Genomic DNA, 21180 nt, shown 5'->3' with positions numbered 1-21180 from the left:
GAAAGTTCGGATATCAAATCCATGACTACAGAGTCACCTACTCCCAATTCTGGTATTGTATTTCCCGTTGCAGCACCTTGATACGGCTCTCCTTGAATAAGATATCCAAGACACGTCGACAATGCCCATACTTTGAATCCAAAGCGAATGGGTTTCCCGTGGATGTGCTGTTTGGCGCCATGTCTCCCATCGTATGGCACCATTGACTCGTCAATTGAGAGATATGTATCACCTGGATAAAATTGAAGGCAACACTCATTTATCATAGACCAAACTGGCCTTATCTTCCCAAAACGATCAACAGCGTCTAGTTTTGAATTGTCACAAAAATGTATGTATCGCAGTATTTCTTCAAACCTATTCCTTGACATTGCTTTCGAAACACCTGCGTTATGTACATCTTCAGATAATTCCTAATACATTCTGGTTCTAGCCATTACATTGTATCCAGAAAGGAATAATATTGCAAAGAAAAGTTTGAGTTCATCCTTGCACAATGTAAATGCAGGTTTTCCCTTCTGTACAGCATACTCAATTGTGGATTGAACTATAAATTCAATAACTTCATCGTCCAAAAACATTTCAAACAATTGTACCGGTGTGAAATCATTTTGAAGAAATGTGTGAACTTGATCGAAGGTTTGACTCCGATATCACTCTTTTCCCACTTACGAACTTGAGACTTTATTCTCTGATGTGAAGGTATAACTTTTACTCCAGTCTTGATTTGTTTACTCTCGATTTGAACACAACTACTGGGACCTTTGCTTGTTGACGCTTCAGATTTTAGTTGCTTCTGTGGAGGAAATCCAAAATCAAACTGAAGCACATCAGACACTGAAACAGCTGCAACATTATCGCACGCATCATCATCTGGTTCACCCTGTCTCAAATGCACTATTCCCTTATCGGTGATTTTGGAGCAAACTAGCACTGCACCTGTCCGAAGTTGATTACCAGAAAGTTTGTTCATATCTCCAACGGGTTCATCTTCATCACTATCACCATCGCTTAGAAGAACATTCTCAGGAGGCTCGGTGTATACAATTGCATCTAAGAGGTTGTCTGTCTCTTCTAATATACAAGCGATCTGCTCTACAGTCAACCTGGAAAAAATATACAACCGATACCGTAACAGGGCCGGTGATGAAAACAGTGGACCCGTCCGTGCTCACTGTCGACACTAAATTATAACGACGTACGTAGAAGATGATAACAACCATTCAACGAAAGTGAACATAGCGTAAATATAACCAACATGTGCTATTAATGCACACATAAAAATAACCTAATTAAGATTTAGGATAATACGAAAAACATACCTATTGCTAGCAGCCATAGCGCACGATGCAAACACGTGTGAACAACAATGACTCCCCAAGCTCTGTGGAGGTAAACTGAAGGTCACTCTGCTGCAGTCACTGAAGTAGTTGCCAACTCATCCACGAAAGTTATCGTTGTAAACAAATATCACAAAACCCATGAGAAAAAAATTATACTAAATTTTTAAATTTTATGTCGACAAATGTCGACAGTGGGCAGTAATGGGTTAAATTTTAGAACTTTTAGATTTTGGTGCTTATGATCTATCTCTGTGAGTCTTTCTCTTAATTTAGCAATTACTAAATAATGGTCACTGGCACAGTCAGCACCTCTATGTGAACGAACGTCAATTATACTAGTATGTCTTCTGTTATCAATGAGAATATGATCTATCTGATTATGAGTTTTACCATCTGGAGAAGACCAGGTATATTTATGGATATCTTTATGTTTAAAAGTGGTAATTTTCACAATTAAATTCTTTGAGGTTGTAAAAGTAATCAATCTTATACAATTATCATTACTTAATTCATGAAGACTTTCTTTACCAATCGTGGGTTTAAATGTCCATTCCTTGCCAATCTGTGCATTACAGTCACCTAACAGAATTTTCATATACTGAGAAAATTTATCAAAGACCTGTTCTAACTCTGCATAAAAATCATCTTTAGTATTATTATCCGTTGGTGCATGTGTGTTTATTAAAATAATTTTACACCACCTAAAAGCCTTATCCAAAATTATGATTTTCAGTACCTCCATAGAAAAAAGTATAATTTTTAATTTTACAATTCCCTTCTCCTGGTCAACTAACTTCAAGGACAGCTACTACATCTAATTTATACTTAACTATACTTAACTGTACACTGAAATGCCCCAGGCCGGTAAAGACTCAGAACATTCCAGGTGCCTAATTTAATATCCTTATTTCTAATGTAGATCTTATCCTTAGTCCAGGGACCTCCCAAAGTAGTCTCCGCCAGGAGATTCGAAGATGGACTATTTTACCTCCGGAATATTTTACCTTGGGCACATCCATGGCCTCATATTGCTGTTTCTTGACATGTCTTTTTACAGTGCAGACTTGTCAGCTCTACGCCTAACCCCAATATGAATGGAGGACCGCACCTGTCGTTGGTCAGCGGATCCCTCAGATATAGCTGGGATGATCACATTGTAGTCCACCAACCATACCCCACTTCTGCCGATTGTGGGACGCTCATAGAGCCATGACAGGACATCTCTGTAAATCCAAACAGAGCAAAATGTTGACCATTTCACTCTGTTGGTTGACTAACTGCAGTGAACAAGTCACTGGGCGATAAGGTCGTCACATCCCTACACCGAAGAGAGAATTTGCTGTGTCCAATATTCAATTTTTTGCAATACTGCACAAACGAGCCTTGTGTTTTACCATTTCGGCGTAAAAAAATATATGTTCACTCCTAGTATTAAATCGAAGTTTCGATTTGCCACTTTGCATCTTTCAATTAGATTTTCCTGTTCTGTGAAATAATACAAACTTTCTTACATTACTTACCATAGATTCCTTCCTGTATCCACATTCATGTTGTAAACACACAGTATTGCCAGGTCGAACTTTGGTTTTTAACATGGATGTAGATGCTAATTTCCACTAGGATAACTCTTTATTTCGTGTTTTCATCCGTACTTATGGTTTTCATTATATTTTTGGATATTGAAGTTCCTATTTTTTAATAGCTGTAAAGTTATTTTAAATTGTTTTCCTTCAATTTGTTTGGGAAATATATGTTTTTTGGTTATTTTATTGTTCAAGGTTGTTTGATCCCTGGGTAATAAGGGAGACTCTGACTTCACTTGTCTTCTTTACCGCACAATATGAGGACAACCTTGCATTGTGATGTTTGTCGATGAATGCCTACGTTGTTAGAATGCCTACGTTGTTAGGTTAGGTCCATTAGGTTTGGTTCTCTTAGCATAAATGTAAATGTATGCTAAGATAACTACACCCAACGATCCTTACATAACAAATTAACATTGATCAGAACGCTACCGTTACTTGCCCAAAAATGTAGCTTTGCTACAGCTACAACTACATTTACTAAAACGTAGCTCGCTACGCTACTCATGTGGGCTACTCGCTACTTCGCTACTTTTGCGCTTCTTCTGCATAAGAAAAAAACTTGAAACAAGCACATGGATATTCAAAAGAAGCCCCTAGTATGATCGTTGTACTTACTGGAAAATACGATCGTTATACGAGCGTAATTCGTTAGATGTTTGCTCTAACTTTGCGGATAGCTAGGGAGTGCTTCTTTGGTATAGCTAAATGAGCAACAGGTGGAGATATGCTTTATATACGTTTCCTGTTGGGAATGCTTCCCTGAAGGCACAGTGGAAACTTTGTCACCTTGTAATGAAAAGGGCCCCAGGTTAGATACCTGGTGGAGGCACTAGTGGTTCAGATCCAGTCTGGATTAGCTTGTCTCTGTGCATAAAGTGGACTCAAAACAAAAACTAGGAAAGACACCTAGTTGAGAGGATGGATTCTCCTGTTCCTCTATTCCCCACAGTGCTCATTAATCATCATTTCTTCATTCTCACAATTAGTCAAAAGTGGCAGAAGGCAACTCTAGATAAGATAATAACAAAATAAACCATTCATCCTCATTGCCATGATTAGAAAAAGGTACAGAAAAGCGACGTAAAAGTAGAAGAATTACATACATTTGGAAACTGTATATTAACGAAAGAAAATTATCGTTTCTGCAGAAAAGTCAATATCTTGTACATACTTTTTACAATATCATAAAATATATTGAGGAAAGTGGTGTGTAAATTCGAGTGTTGTAAACGTATTGCAATTTTAAAATTTCTGAAAAAATATTATATCGAAAATAATTGTAATTCCAGAAAGTGTATGTCTATCATTCTTGTAACAATAATTTCTTGCTGGTGAGATCCTATATGAAAACAATGATTAATGCTGAACCATTGATTGCTTTGTCATTGTAATGGAGACTGGATCACTCGTTTTTGCGCTGCAAGTTGTGTTTTACACAGAGATTAATGACATTTACCTGCCTCTTACACCATGGATATCAACAGGATTTGTTCCTGCGGTGGCGCAAATGAGGCCTTTTTTTTAGGGTTGCTGCAAATGAGGCATGTTTCTCCTCAAAATAGTGATGCAGCTAAAAAAATGTAGCTGTTAGCCAGAATATATTCATATATGCCAGTTCAGTTTAGTTATCTGCATATTAGATTTATTCTATATTAATGAAATATATTACGCAGATCCCTATAATCTGCGATATCAAGATATTTATAATCTAGATTATCCATATTTCCATGTAATAGACTGTGTTTATGAACCTCCTCCAAAAGTAAGCATTATTGTTTATTTTTCTTAACGCTGTGGTCACTTTCAAAAGTTTCCTCATAATGCAGAGAAGAAATGTAGCTGTAGCGAAATTTTCGCTACAACTACAGGAGTTTTGTAGCTTCGCTTCAGCTACAATTTTACAAAATGTAGCGCCGCTACAGCTACTGCTACAAATTTTGTAGCTAGCTACAGTAGCAATGCTACAAGTAGCGCACTACTTCCGACCACTGCAAATTAGGTATTTAACTTACATCTTCACGCAAATTAGGTTTATTTTGTTTCATTTTTAATGGAGATTCCTCATACAAAAACTATGTCTTTTTTCACTTCCAATTGTTTCCTCACCATAAATCCTACATTTCTGGAATCCTTCTTTCATACCCTTTCCAACGATGTATTAGATTTCTATTAGGAAGGGTCGATTCTACATCCTTACCCATTTTTTCTATGCATACACAGTATATTTGAGTATAGTGAAATAATATAGTGAATATTTCTATACGGGATTGTAATATAATATCACTGCAGCATGTAAGGACTCAAACTGACTCAGACTTGCAATGCTTGAGAACGCCCACGACAATGAAAGGCTACATAGAGATTAGGTAAAGCCATCCGAAGATTGCCGATCTTGCACGAACGCGTAACATCACCGGAGAAGCAGTGAGCTCGGCTGAAGCAGATGGCCACTAGCAATTATATGGGAGATTCAGAGAGCAAAAGTATATTATTACTTTCCATAAGCAAATAGAAATATTTAAAAGAAAAAAAACATTTGTTAGCACTGAATTTGAAAATTCAGGCAGCAGGTGAAAATTTTCAGGCGTCCTGTATTTTTCTACCCCTCTTTATGACTACATTTTCAAGATTAAAGACCCGAGAAAAAGGTGCACCTGGAATTTGAAGAAATATAGTATTTAAATTGCACAATACCTTAGCTGACGTATGCCTGAAGATTTTGTATCAATGCACTTTAAGATTTAAATTTTAAAGAACATCGGGCTTTGCATTCTGATCTCGCTAAGGGCCCCGCAATATGTTGCTATGCCAATGGATAACAATGTCCAATGATAACCATCTATTCTGCTCTGAACCCCTTAAAAGAGCTAATCCGTAGGGCATAGTTGTCTCCTGCTAAAAGAACCATATATTGGGTTGATGCATAAGTTCATAGCATTTTTTCAGAATGGAAAAAGTTTTATTTGATACTAATTGGAGATGAACAAAAGACAGAAGTTCATCTGTAATATATTTTCCTCCATTGTCCATTGCTGTGTACAAACGCTGTGGCAGTTTTTTGATTCCACAGCTGAAGAAATCAGCTGATTTGGAGTTAAAGACGTCACCAAGCCAAGTTTGAAGAGCATTTTCGTTACCAAAGGAGTTTCCTTGAAGATTGGGGGATTGAGAGCTAAAAAGGTGAAGGGTGCAAGGTAGGGGAAGTAAGGAGGGTGTGGAACAACTTCCCAACTAAGATCCCGGATAGCAGCTTTTGTCATATTAGTGGAATGTGGGTGTGCATTATCGTGTTGCAGCAGCACTTCCTGGCGTACTCTCTGATTTGTGGTGTTTTCACTTGAAGCGTGTGCAGTATTCTGAATCTTACCCATGCAAATGTTACACGATGGTTGAATGGTCACAGTTCATCACATTTGCTAATTCTCAGGTCAACTGACATGGATCATCGTGGATTAAAGCATTTGAATCTTCTTCATTAAAGTCCGAAAGTCTTCCCGAATGCGGAGAATCACTGCAGTCACAATTGCCCTCTTTCAAATGACAAAGTAATTTTCTTGCCCTGCTTTCCCCGATGGCATTCTCCTCATACACGGCACAAACGTTTCAAGCCGCCTCTGCTGCCTTTGTTCCTCTGTTAAACTCAAACAGAAGAATATGTCAGAAGCGTTTGTTTATTTCTACTAGCCCACAAATAACACTTGTCTTCCTTAAAATCTGTAAAATTCAATGCGTATTAACAAGCACAAGAATGCCACTCCAATTGATGAGCATTTAACAATAAACAATAAACAAACTCCTAACACCGCAGTGTTGCCATAACAAACACAAACGCTACGAACTTATGCATCAACCCAATAGCTATTGTTCATATATAACAGTGTAATTGTAGGTTCGGTGAGGTACCCAACTCTGAAATTCACCCCTTCAAACAGTAGTTTCACAAGCGTAGATGTATAATACTCTTTTTACTTTGCTTCTAATTATATTCTTAAGTTTAGCCTAGTCCAGTACAGTTTGTGATAATGATAATGCCTTGTTTAAGATCAGGAGGAACAGTTTCAAAGTTTATTGACTGAAACTGGGAGGAGTTTTAAAGCTGTGGCATCAGCAAGTCCGCTCCCAGAGTGGGGCCAGACGAGGAATTTGTCCTCCCCTGAGATATCTGGAAAAAGTTCTTGTATTTTTTTTTTTTTTTTTTTTTTTTTTTTAGGCTGCTAGTTACAGCAATTAACTGTCCTGTCCAACAAAATAACGGGAGAATGTTTTCACCAGACACATTAAAATCATACTGACTGTTGTAAATAGGGGTGTGTGCGATTGCTAACATACACAGTTTTTGGGGGGGGAGGGCATGGATGCATAAAGATGGATATTATACAATTGGTTTCTAAGGAAGCACGATACACTATAAAATATTTTGTAATTAATTTTGAAACTTGTTCCAAGACAAAAATGGTAATTGAGGATCATTTTAAGGGGAGTTTGCCCCCTCCTTAGTTCTTTATTGCTTTCATTTGAAAATTTTGATTTTCTCAAAATTTCGGGCAAGCTCCCCCTTGCATTCACCAGTGTGTAGGATGGAAAATTCTTGGTTGGGGCCAGATTGTGAAGGATTTTTTTTTATAATTCCTATGTTAGGGACTGAAATTTTTGGATGGGAAATTTTACAAGTTTCCTGACGTGGTGAAAGTCTGGAATTCTACTCACGGTTTCCCTCTCAAGTGATTGTTTTTGCACTTCTGGAAAAACAACTGTCAATTTAAATAAATTTCAGAAACATAGAGTGCAGAAAATAGCAAGAATTAATCACTTTTAAATGCAATCCTTTGGAATTTCTCGGGATCCGAAAGTCGAGAAATCATTTACTGAGTCTGGATCTGATCTTGAGAATCCATGCACCATTATTTTGAATTACTTTTCTTACAGTACCCTTTGGCACGTAAAATCATGGATCAGAGATACCATGAAAGAGAGCAGATTAAGTGGTCTCTGATATATGTGCAGTGAAGGAGTACAGAAAGAAGAACAGTTCATCATGAAAGTGTAGTTGTTTTGTTTTTTTTTAATAGTGGACTCAAGTAGGAACTTGTTAACAATGCCAAGATATTTGGAATTCAATTGCAATTTTATGATTTCTAAAATATTATTATTATTAATAATAACAGGTAAAATATAAGTTCATAATGACTGAAGGTCGAGACATGAAATCTTACTCTGTCCCCCCCTGAGAAAAAATCTTGCGGGCTCAGAGCAGTGAAAGGAATTAACTTTCCTCCCTTGATATGTGTGAATAAATCAAACAGTAATATGTTTATGGTTTAGGCTATTTTTCAAACACCACAGCCTATAATTACAGTTTACAAAAGTCTTCAACGGGATGACATTCTTGAACAGTAAGTCTCGGTCTCGTCTCGCTTTTATAAAGTTTGTCTTTGTTCTCAGTCTTGTCTCTATTTTTAAGAAATTTCTCGTTATACTTTTCAATTTTGAGACGTGGATGAAACTTGTATCAATTCCGTAGAGTTCTCGGGTCTCGTACATAAAAAAATCTGCACTGTAAAGAATCTTTTAGAGTCCTTGTTTCATGGCAAAAAGAGATTATATTATCACTAAAAGTAACAATGCAGCATATAACAGATTTATCAATAATCAGGTAACCTCTCTTGGTGTGTGCCAATAAATACTGTTGAGATTTTGATCTAGGCTAATTTGTTTTCCCCTATTATGTACAAATTACAGATTATATAGGTATATGTTCTTAGTTTGTCAGTGCTTATGGAAACATGGGTGTGTTTCTATGATGTACACGATTGTTTTGCTGCAAACTTTTGGGATTTCATTTCATACCTTTCCTGTGTGATGGCAGCACAAGTGTTTCTGTCTCTACCTTTCCTTGAGGTGTGTGCTGTGTATTTGCTCTTTAGACACAATTGCCAACAAAACTGCTCCAGGTTCCTCGTAGGAAGATATTCAGCATTGTGAAAGAGATTGTGAATGGTTCTGCATAGGATACACATGTTGCATTATTGATATCATTATCCATCATTCACTGAATATTTAGAAAAACAGATAATAAGAATTTTAAAAAAATGTTTAGAGATTTTTTAATATTTTCTGGGATGGCAACACCGATACTTGAAGACAATTACATGAAGTTTTTGTAAATTTTATTGTAAACTGCAGTATATTTTGTATTCACACACAAAATTTAAGATCTGTAGAGTACCCAGTAACAGAGTATTTAATTTTCAGAAAAGGTACATTGGCTGTGATATTTCTATTTCTGTGTATACCCACTGAAAGGGCTATAGATTAATAAATTAAATGGCCCTTAGAGCTACATTATGAATTTCTAGTAGATATTTGTAACTGCCCCCACTCCCCTTTCATTGATTTCCCAATCTTTAAAAAGTACAATAAAAATAGAAACAAAGCAGTAATAGGCTCCAATAAGAGCCTGCACTCTCATAAATGCACTGATTTTGAGTATTAAGATAAACAGGTATAATTCACAGCCATTTACTTAATTCTAGACTTTGGTTAGGCTTCATATGCTGGCACTTACTACCTTTTTAAGCCTGTGCATACACCAAAAGTCTATATACGTGACTTGTCTACTTTCGACATGGCATTTGGACAAGTCTTGTGTGCTCTCATGTTAGAGATGGGGTTCCTCAATGTTCTTAATGTATTTAAAAATTTCAGCATGTAGTATTGTAGGAAGGAAACAAGTGATTTGATTATGTTTGCCTATTTGAAAAGTACAGAATGCAACACTATAAGTGCATGTGCTTTAATATTGTACAAATACTCAAAATATTTTTCTCTTGTTTTCTTAATAATAACAGTATGAATATAATTTAAATGTTTTTTTCTTTCAAAGTCAAGATTGAGTTCCTGTAAGCAGAAAATAACCAAATGTCAATATTTGTACCTTTGACCAGGGGGAGGGGGGGATCCTTGGTTTTCACATTCACAAAATAATTGGCCATTTCAACAAGCTGTCTACAGGTTTTCCAGACCAAGCCATTAAGGCAATGCACGTATTTAAACATATGTGTAAGAAGGTCACTACATTTTAAGACTTAGAATCCCACTTAACAAAGTGTTTAGAATATTCACTTCACTGTTGGATAGGAGCATTAGGAGTGACAAATTGCTTGCCACATATTCACTAAAGATTAACAAAGAATTATTTAGCATAAATAATGCACATAGTAAAATTTAGTAGTATATGTGGATCAATCAAATACAACCCAAAAATTCCAACAAGAAAGTGGTAAATGCTCACTGCAGTAGATTTCTACTTGAAAATAGTTTAAAACCAGACTCCTTTTCCTTAAGTATTCTACTGTAACTAGCAGTAATTCTCAGTGTACCAAACTAAAATATAATTTATCTATATAACAAATTAAAAATTTCTACCTTTTATCTTTCTTCTTTATTCAAAAAAACAACTTTTAGTGAACTACTACAGAACATTTGTTTTTTCAGAAACACTAAATTTCCAGAAAAAGTAAATTCCCTAACTTTCCCAGGTTTTCCAGACTGGTAGACACCCTGCTAAAGTGTTGCATAGCAGGTAGATGTGTGTATGCATGCATGTATGTATGTATCGTAATACACAAATTTTTCAGAAAACGTGTACATTTCAGCAAAATATTCATTTCTGAAACATACTAAAACAATTTATCTTTCCTCTACTTACATGAAGACAGCAGAATTTATAAATTATTCCCATAATAAGCATTTCAGGGTCAGAATTTTTGTGTAAGAATTTAACTAACTAACTAACTCTCTCTCTCTAGCCTTCTTGAACCCGAAGGTTCATGGCTCCAGCAACACAGGCCTTCCATCTGTCCTTATCCTGTGCAAGATCTATATACTCTTCTCCATCCCCACCAATTTCCTTTAGATCTATCTCAACAATATCCCTCCATCTTCGTCTTGGTTTTCCTACTGGTCTCTTACCATCAGGTTTCCCAACAAGAATCCTGTGTAAACTCTTCTTTCCTCTCCCATTCGTGCCACATGGCCTGCCCACCTGTCTTCTTGATTTAATCATTCTAATAATATTTGGACATGAATGCAAATTATGTACTTCTAAATTATGTAACCTTCTCCAATCACCTGTCTCCTCATCCCTTTTAGGCCCAAATATTTTCCTAAGAATCTTATTTTCAAATACTCTCAATTTTCCTCTTTCAATGAAAGAGACCAAGTTTCACACCCATATAATACTACAGGCAAAATTACTGTTTTGTATATTTTAACTTTTAGTTTCTTGATATTAAACGAGAAGACAAAAGTTTATGAAGAGAGAAGTAGCGTGCATTTCCTGAATTAACCCTGCTTTTTATTTCCTCTTTAATATCATTTTTATATATTAGTATTACTTCTAAGTACTTGAATTTGGAAACTGGTTCAAACTAGTTGTTATCAATAATTAGATTTTGATTATTACCTAACACTTGGTTTCGCCCTGTAAGCATATGTATTTAGTTTTCTCTTTGCTAAGTTCCAAACCTATCTCTTTAGCTGTTTTGAAATATATTTTAGCATTATTCTTCATTGTATTTATATCATCCCCTAATAAGTCTACATCATCTGCATATGCTAACAGCTGAGTCACACCGTTTAACTTTAGTCCTTTGTTAGTTTCTTTTACCTTCCTAACAGCGTATTCTATGGCAAAATTAAAGAGCAATGGAGATAATGCATCTCCTTGTTTTAACTCATCATGAATTGTAAATTTGTCATTGTCAGACATATTAATATCCACACGAATTTTACTTTCTGTTTCACTGGTGCATACTTTTATCATATTAAGAGGCTTCTTAGGTATTCCAAACTAGACTAATATACTAGGTGTGGCTAGAAAAAAACCGGATTGGTGTTGCTGTCGACAAATGACAAGCACGTCAAGCTCAAGCGGTGCATGAGTGTATATCGTGATATCCTGCCTATCGACTGATTTTCCAGGGTGCATGGCACTCAGTTACGCTGTAGCTTGTGGATGAAGTGAACCGTACATCTTTGCTCCATCAAAAAAATGTTAAGTGTGAAAGTGGAACAGCATATCAATTTGAAGTTTCTTATGAAACTCGGAAAATCCGCCACAAAAACTTGTAGTTTGTTGAAGGAAGTATACGGAGATGAGTGTTTATCATGCACGCAAGTGTTTGAGTGGTTTCAAAGGTTTAAAGAGGGATGAGAAGTGATTGTGGACGATCCCACGTGCTGGACGGCCTTGCATGTCAAAAACGGAATCAAACATTGCAAATGTCGATGAAATGTATCGAAAAGATCGTACTTGAGTATTCGAGCTATTGCAAAATAACCAACATTATTAAATTACGGTGCTGACGACCCTTTGTGGGCGAGTAAGAAGACGACGACCTGATTTGTGGAAAAGCAAGTCATGGATTCTTTACCAGGGCAATGCTTCTGTCCACACGGCATTGTCAGTCAAGGCTTTTTTGGCCAAGCATGGGATCCCAGTGTTAGAACATCCACCCTATTCGCCAGGTATCACTCCGTGCGACTTGTTTTTATTCCCAAAGGTCATATCAGCACTGAAAAAAAACAACAGATTTACGACCGTAGAACCTGTGAAAACAAAAGCGACGGAAGTCATGAACATGGTTTCAGAAAATGATTTCCAGCACTGCTTTCAGAAATGGAAGATTCGTATGGAGCGGTGTATCAATAGTTCAGGGGAGTAGTTTGAAGGGGATAATATTCGCATTGTACAAAATTACCAATAAAAGATTTGGAGCAACAGTCCGGTATTTTCCTAGCCACATTTTGATTATATTCCCACTTTTTCTCAATTGTCTGTCTGATGTGAAAAATTTGATTTGTTGTTGATCTGTTACATTTAAATCCACATTGATAATCACCTATAATTTCATTAGCATATGGGGCTAGTCTTGCTAAAAGAATGTTAGAAAATATTTTCTATGTTGTTGAAAGTAGAAAAATTCCATGGTAATTATTGCAGTTCATTTTATCACCTTTTTTAAACACAGGAACAATTACACTGATGAACAAATTCAAACTTTTTTTTGCTCCTTTGAACGAAAATAGGTGATTATTTATAATTCGACCCCGCTGAATCCAAATCTGAAAGTAGAAATGCTGTATCACCTAACGTTTTCCCTGGATTTTCATTTTTTGTTTTTAATAAAAATTTAATCCCCTTTGTAATAATACATCGAAATTTGAAATTATTTTTGGTTGTTTGCTCATGAAATAAGATTTAAATATTGAAGTGAATAACTATGAAATATAAAAAAATTAAAAAATATATATAGGACCGATTTTGACTGTTAAATGAAGAAATTTCATGCAAAAAAAAGGGAAAAAAACACATTTTTACTCACATTTTCAAAATTTCTTTCTTGAACTCTGCCGTTTGTAACTGCCACCAGAAACCTCTTCCTTGAGGTTCCAACAGTAGTCTGCTAACATATGTTCTGTACCGATTTTCCTGCATATCGTTTCTCCATGACAGAAATATCCTGGTGAAATCTCTCGCCGCATTCGTCACTAACCACGCCCAAGTTAGGAGGGAAAAAGTCCAAATGTGAATGTAAAAAGTGAATTTTCAAGGACATATTGCACCCCATGCGCTGATAACACTTCAACAAGTTCATAACAAGTTCCTTGTAGTTGTCAGCTTTCACATTTCCAAGAAAATTACAGCATACTTGTCTGAAAGCTAACCATGCGCATTTCTATTTTTCTGTTAGCAATTCCACAAAGTTGTCATCATGAATGATCTCACGGTTTTGCGGCCCAATAAATATGCCTTCTTTTAACTTACTATCACTGAGTTTAGGAAATGTTTTTCTCAAATACCCAAAACCCTCACCCTGTTTATCCAAAGCCTTAACAAAATTTTTCATGAGCCTTAACTTTATATGCAACGGTGGTAACAAAATCTTGTCTTTCTCAAGTAGAGGGTGATTCCTAACACTCTTCTCTCCAGGAATTAAGTTTTTTCGTATGGGCCAATCCAAAATGTTGTAATGTTAATCTTCTGCCCGGCTGTCCCATTCGCAAAGAAAGCAACAAAATTATGTAAACCCAGATTGCATGCCCAACAGTATACCAATCATTTTGAGGTCTCCGCATATCTGCCAACCATATTTTTCATAAATTATCAGTTTTAATATTGTATCCATATTTTCATGTTTCCTTCACGGTGGAAGAATAGGCAAGGGATACTAATGGGTATATATTCCCATTATGCAACAATACTACTTTTAAACTATTCTTAGATGAATCTAAAAATAGTCTCCACTCGTTTGGGTTGTGACTCCTTCCAAGTTCTTGAAGAAAGCCTTGTACATCATTGCAGTAAGTTAACTCATTACTAACAGAAAAAAATGTGTCAGTAATTGTTGGCGTTTCCGACATCACACCTTAACACCATCTTGTAATAAATTCCACCCTCGGAGACGAGAACCTAATAATTCCGCTTGAACTTTAGAAAGGTTGAAGTCTCTGACTAGATCATTTAGTTCGGATTGGGAAATAAAGTGAGGTATATTTGGATCAGAAAAATTTGGATCGGTGTTTGAATATGAGGGTCCAGGTTCGTCATCTGGAGAAGAGCACTGCTTGGTTCTGTTTCATCCACTGTCTATTCTTGAGGAGGCTTAGGAATTGGTATACAATCATGAGCGCCATTAAGCCAACCACGTAAAGTTCGCGAACAATTACAACGAATTTTACCTGGTGCCCAGCTTTTTCCCTCCTCTACTTTACTTCCAAAATACAACTCATATGCTTTTTTCACTATAGGAGTGATAGTATTTCTCTCTCACTTCGGAGTAAATTCCCCGCAAACATAACAAAACAAGTTCGGGTTATTCACACATTTGCGTGAAATGGCGAACTCATCAATTGAGTTATAATATATTTATTTAAAAAAACAATTATGAATGCTCTTATTGCTTTGTTAAAATACAACTTACACTTCACTTCTCTATACATAATATTATATTCACAATTTCACGAACATACACAAACATAAAATACGGCTACTCGCGAAGGCTACTCGCGAAGTTATGGGAAAGGAAGTTAAGACTCGACTAACCCACAAAAGAACAAATTTTAACAGAGAAACAGGAAATTTCTCTACTGCCAGATGTTTCCTCCACTAAATATTAAGTGCCAGTCATAAACACACAAGGTCGCTGAAAAGTTCTCATCCATTTGCTAGGAACCAAACGTTAAGCCGGATGCTGAGCAGGGTGCCGAGACCTGGAACCATAAAACTATAGAATGTGGGTGTTCTGCAAAATATTTAGGTGATACAGGAAAACGGATGCGATATTCGTTATCAGCACATCTGAATACATAAAGTTCACTTAGTTTTATTTAAAGGAGTATTTCATTGTTTATCAGTGTTATGGATTCTTTCCACTGTTGAGGGATTTGTTCTTTATTCCATATTAATTTATGAAACTTATATTGGGATTTTTAGTGATGACAATGTGAAAAATATTCAGAGTTGAAAAATTAACTTTATTTTAGACAATTACAAGGTAAGTAAAGAAAACCCTTGGAATGAGAATCAATCACTATGCTTTGCAACAAATTTACATACAAAGTAGGAATGCATGATACGTAAATTTTTAGAAATTCTCCAGTCATAATTTCACTATATCTCATTCTCCATCATCCTATTCATTGTACAAAGGCCCACAGTCCACATTCCCCATTTCAACATACACGGTTTTTAGCTGAGTGTAATGGTCTAAAACAGCTAAACCATTTTCTCTTCCAATGCCACTCATTTTATATCCCCCAAATGGTACTTCTGGAGGATACATGTTATACGTATTGATCCAAACAGTTCCAGCACTTAAATTTTTAACAACCCTAAATGCACGTTGAATATCTCTGGGGAGAAAAAAAAAAGGACAGACAGATTAAAACAAGTTCAATAAATGTCTAGAAGAAAACATGCACAATAAGTAGTAACAGATGGCAATGTAAATTATAATCTATGGTATCACTTCTAACAATTATCACCAGAGCTAGGAAGGGGAATGTGTTAATTTTTTACTAATTCCACAACTACCTTGCAAACAATGAAATAAAGATACGATTGGAATTGCATAGGTTCAACTGAACCAGTTACATCAATTAGCTTATGGACTGTATTATAATGTACTGAAAAATTATGTAAAAACTGTGACTTGACCAGAGTGTCAACCTGCCGACTTCCATGGTGGAGTGGTTAGCAAAGCATGTAACAACCCCAGGGGTCCCGGATTCGAATCCCAGCCTTGACATGGATACTGTTTGTGAGTTCCCTTTCACCATATCATCACTGATCCTCATTTTCACAATTAGCCAATAGCAGCAGCAGAAAGCAAAGTAAAATAAATCAAATCAATCAATCAGAGAGCCAACTTGGCTTTAACCTTATGGCAACTGGTACAATAGTATAGTTACTAGTATTAATGGGAATCAGTAAACTATTCAGCATCAATATGGATATTTGTTCAAAGTAGCATGCAATATTCCACAACATCTGTAGCAATTCGCCACTTTAGAATTTATAAGAAAAGGAAGCCATTTCAAATTTATAACAATAATAGGATACACAGCATCATTTGAAGTTACCTTGTAAACACTGCACCAGCAAGTCCAAATGCAGAATTGTTAGCACGCTGCAGGACTTCTTCCTCTGTATCAAATTCCAAAAGACAAAGCACTGCCCCGAAAACTTCCTCCTTAACAACTGTCATTTCATCCTGGCAGTTGGTAAGCACACATGGGGACAGGAAATGGCCTCGATCCAATGGGGGAGGTAACAGCACACGTTCGCCACCACATGCTACTAAAGCTCCCTATGGAAAAGAAATAATTCTCTACATGATAGCATTCCTTGCTACTTTCACATAAGTAAATTATCTAATGTCCGCTTTAGACAAAAAGCATTTTCCTTAGCATTTTTCTCAACATTTATCCCATGACCAAAGTCCTATTGTGTAAAGTGAAAAATCTTAAAGCATTTCAGATGCCATGGTATATTTCATGGCATTTCTCAGAAATGGAATCGGTCCTATTTCTGTAGCATTTTCAGTAACATAGCCAATCAGAAGCGAGCTCTAGGTCATGAGGGTAGATGTAATGACAGCTGAGTAACACTTCATATTTTTAAATGCCGATAAGTATTCAACTGAGAAGAATAATGTTTCCTGTAAAAAGGTGTTAGGTACAAATCAATGGTGTTGCTTAATATTAAATACATACTTTCCCATACAATACACATACGGAAGAATATTTTAGTTGTTTCAATGTACATATTATACATCGCAATTGCAAAAGCTAACTGGAATGTTACATGAATGCTTCCATGTAAAGTACTGTCTGCTGTAAGATTTTTGGAAGCATTTACAAAGCATTTAAGCTAGCAAAAATGTTAAAGAAAATGCTTCCCTCTAATTGGACCTAATTATTATTCACTTTCTAACTTAAGATTAACAATATTTGCCTAAATGGTAGTTATGCAACTTTATCGCCTAAGAGGCACCTGCAACTGCCGTATTTTCTGCTGCAAATGAAGAAAACCACAGAAAGTCAGAATCACATGCAGAAATTTGAAAGATGTAGATTATAAAATAATTACACACACAACTAATTTTCTTCCTTAAGTGAGGGGTTACTACAGCTGCCTTCCCCTCAGCCCACTAATCTATCCTGCAACTTCTATTACATGCACTCGATGACGGTTCCTGAAATGTTTCTAAATCAGCCTTTGAGTATCTATACTATGACAATCTCTGTAATCCATATAAACTGAGACAGGAATGGGAATTGTTTTGAAAGAGCTTCAGAGGGAGTGATTCCAACCCCAAGAGAACATGGATAGCAGTCAACTGGGCTGAATTTTGTCCTAGTGTGCATGGAGGGAAAGTGTATTTTTAAAAGGCATCTGACTTCCTTAAACAAAAAAGGCAATAAAACCATTAATGGCTGCTCCTGCCATTACATGTGTTTGTTTTGGACAGGCAAGAAGCAGTAACATGATGAGTTACATGTTTCGGGGTTCATGCCAGAGAAAATTCAAGAGCAGTGCTTCAAATGCAAAATTTACTGAAAAACTGTTCTGCAATATTGTCACCAAAGTAAAATTTCCAGTAAAATGAAGGAGAATTTAATGGGGCCACGTGGAAGCTTGGGGGAGCCAAGCCTCCCCCTCCTCCCTGAAAACAATTGCCACAATTGAGAGGATCCAAACTGGTATACCCACAAGCTATGAAGTGGCACTCAGTACATAAAGAAGGGATTAGTTCACTACAACTTATCATAATATTTTATGCCATGCAACTTTTCTTTCACCCTGGGTTTGAACGATCCCATTGGGAGACAATGTGATTGTTACAATGCAGGAGCGGCCATGGTTGTACACAATATAACATGCCATAATATATTTTGTGAGCATGTGTGTGTGTGCTAGTAAAAAAACATACCTCACTTTTTGCTCCTTCAATATATTTCAAAACCTTCTCAGCATGCTCCTTTGAAATTGTAGCACCTACAGTGACATCTTCATCAAAAGGATTGCCAATTTTTAACTTTTGTGTTGCTTCAACTAATTTCTTCCTGAATTCTTCTGCAATTTTCTTCTGAACATAAACGCGAGTTCCATTTGAACACACCTTTAAATATAGAGAAAAGCAAATAAATGTGTGATTGGCATTTGCAAGTACAGGAATTCCTGTCCCACCATTTGAATTAGTGTCTCAAATGTCATCTTTACTACTCTGCTTATATTGGTTTGTTAACATCCAAATTTACATACTGATGAACAACGCTTACAAATATTATTGATACCATCATAAACATGTTGTTTCTAGATGCGTTAAAATACCATGTGGTGTAAACATTTTTAATATAAACTGGAAATAACAGCAATAACTGAACACACATTATGAACATTCTTTACCAAATGAAGACACTAGCACTATAAAATGCAGTTGTGAAAACTAACCTATTGGCCAAACAAAATGTTCCAAGAAGAAAAGGTCTTGAAACACTTTAGCTGCATTATAAGTTAATGTTTTTGCAACACATGTATTAGATATTAACATGAAGTTGCTACTGAAATGTCATACTGATAACTACAGAAAAGATAAAATAGAAAAAGATGTCAAAGAAGGAATTCACATATTACATAATGATGATAATGGTTTTAGAAATCTGTATTGTCTCTGTTGCCATGAGAGACATAGATTCTGTTGCCATGAATGAATGGAACACACATTTAAATCTACGTCTCCCATTATTCTTTTCAAAACGTCTCTCACTTCAATGATATCCTTCTCCTCGATGTGTGCTGACAAGCCTGTTCTTGGATCTAAATTTGTAATGTCTAAATCATATCAACGACATTTCATTCCCATTTATCTTGATGTTTATACTAATCTCTTGAACATAAACAAATTTTATCGTATATTCCTTTACATTTCGCATCTGGATCTGTTTATCTCATTTAGATATGCATCAAATGTGCATTCCAAACTTATCAGATATTTACAAATAATTTTGAGGTCAAATTCTCCAACATTTTTTTGCCAGCCTCCGTCATGGAGTGATTAGCACATCGTGCTACAATGCCAGGGGTCCCGGCTTCGAATCCTGGCCTGGGCATGGATGTTTGTGAGTGTACATTCATCAATTTCATCATATCATCACTCATCCTCATCTTCGCAAATTAGCCAAAAGTGGCACAAAAAGCGAAGTAAAATAAAGCATATCAATCAATCAAAATCTAACATTTTTTCCAAAGTTATATGAAAAACTCTTGTGAAATGGAATACAAACAAATCTTTTTTCAACAGCACTTCCATGTCAACTTGATTTGTTCCATTTAATTTCCTTGTAACCAGTTTTCTAATTTGGTTCATTCTATTAATGTTAAAACCATTTCCCGTCACTATATTGAAAAGTTTTTCTTCTTCAGTCTTCATTATGTCAACATAATCTTTTTCCTCTTAAGGGCATCCGCGACAGTCTCCACAGGGATCTTCCCAAGCTCTTCCCCCGCAGCAGTGTTGCCAACTTAGCTCTCTTGGAGCCAGGTCTGGCTCGTTCATGTACTCGTTTGGCTGTGAACTGGGGCACCTGTCTCCATGCCCCACTATGATGTCATCACTGGTTCTGGCCCACATAGACCAACTTTTGCCATGATTATACATTTTGCACGTGACGTGATATTGTTATATTGGCTGCATCATGCCTCCCCTCATATATCCATAGCTACTTTCTTTATAGCACCATGTTGACATGAAATTGGCATATTGTTATCACGGCAGGCCCGTAGTTAGGCCGGGGCCAGGCCCTGGAACTGCCATGAGCCCCCCCCCCCCCCCCCGGCACTGCCATCAGCCCCCTTTGACATTAGGTAAACATTCTTGTATAATTTGCTTGCAGTGAAGAGTGAAAACTTAGGGATAAAATCAACAGAACATGAACAGCAGTTGTTTATGAGCTGAAGTTTAAATAGCTGCAAGTACAGTATGCGTCAAAATATACAGTACTGAAATTAAAAGATGAACAAAATTATAAGACATGTTACAATATAGTGACTGGTCTATATGCAACCCAAATAACAATCGTGCCTTTTGGGTTGCATAACTGTCAGGAAACCTAAGGTTAGGTTAGGGCATGTGGAGTGGACGATTGTCATTTGGGTTGCATATAGACCAGTCACCTTTTTTAAACTCGGTCCACCTTCACGACCGCTTCCGTATGAGCGGAAATAATGCTCAACTATGAATACTTTTTCCTCAGTCGAGAGACCCATTTCCAACAACAACTGCACAACACAACTTCCTTTTCACTACTGCGAACACGTGCAGCTGGAGCTATGCCCCGTCGACAAACGCAACCACGTGTTCGAGATGCACCAGTTTCAGTACTGTATATTTTGGCGCATACCGTATTTAGAAGATTCTCTTCTCAGGACTATAGAAAGTCCCTTCATAGGGTAGCTTCTTTATCTGTACTTTCGCTACCCCTGTTGCGACCTCCCATTTAGACAGAAATGTGTGACATGCAAATTCCCTTCGCATCTACATCAAAGGTCAACAACTCCCAACTTTTGGGAAGGGGAGTTTCATTGCTTCGGCTGGGGGTGAAATTGTCATCAATTAAGAGTTAATGGTAATAACAGTGCCCCACCCCTTGACAACTAACATAAGAAGCACTTCGTAAATCTAGCT

The 21180-nt window shown here is 36.6% G+C and overlaps 1 protein-coding gene across 4 annotated transcripts in view; it reads right to left on the bottom strand.

Moving 5' to 3' along the window:
- Window positions 1-15449: 15449 nt before the first annotated feature.
- Window positions 15450-21180, bottom strand: part of LOC145987117 (4-trimethylaminobutyraldehyde dehydrogenase-like) — a 229321-nt gene continuing 223590 nt past the window's right edge. For all 4 annotated transcript variants that reach the window (XM_083121601.1, XM_083121600.1, XM_083121599.1 and 1 more), the window contains exons 8-10: window positions 18427-18615; window positions 16574-16800; window positions 15450-15844 (exon numbers count right to left, since the gene is read on the bottom strand). In XM_083121601.1, coding sequence (XP_082977727.1) covers window positions 15625-15844; window positions 16574-16800; window positions 18427-18615 — 636 coding nt within the window. In that variant the 3' untranslated portion in view covers window positions 15450-15624. The remainder of the gene's footprint in view (window positions 15845-16573; window positions 16801-18426; window positions 18616-21180) is intronic.

This window comes from Lepisma saccharinum, chromosome 4 (assembly GCF_977018435.1).
Source record: "Lepisma saccharinum chromosome 4, izLepSacc3.1, whole genome shotgun sequence".
In the NCBI taxonomy this organism is placed as follows: Eukaryota; Metazoa; Arthropoda; class Insecta; order Zygentoma; family Lepismatidae; genus Lepisma; species Lepisma saccharinum.
The sequence above is the reverse complement of the archived record's forward strand: the minus strand, read 5'-3'. Positions and strand labels throughout refer to the sequence as shown.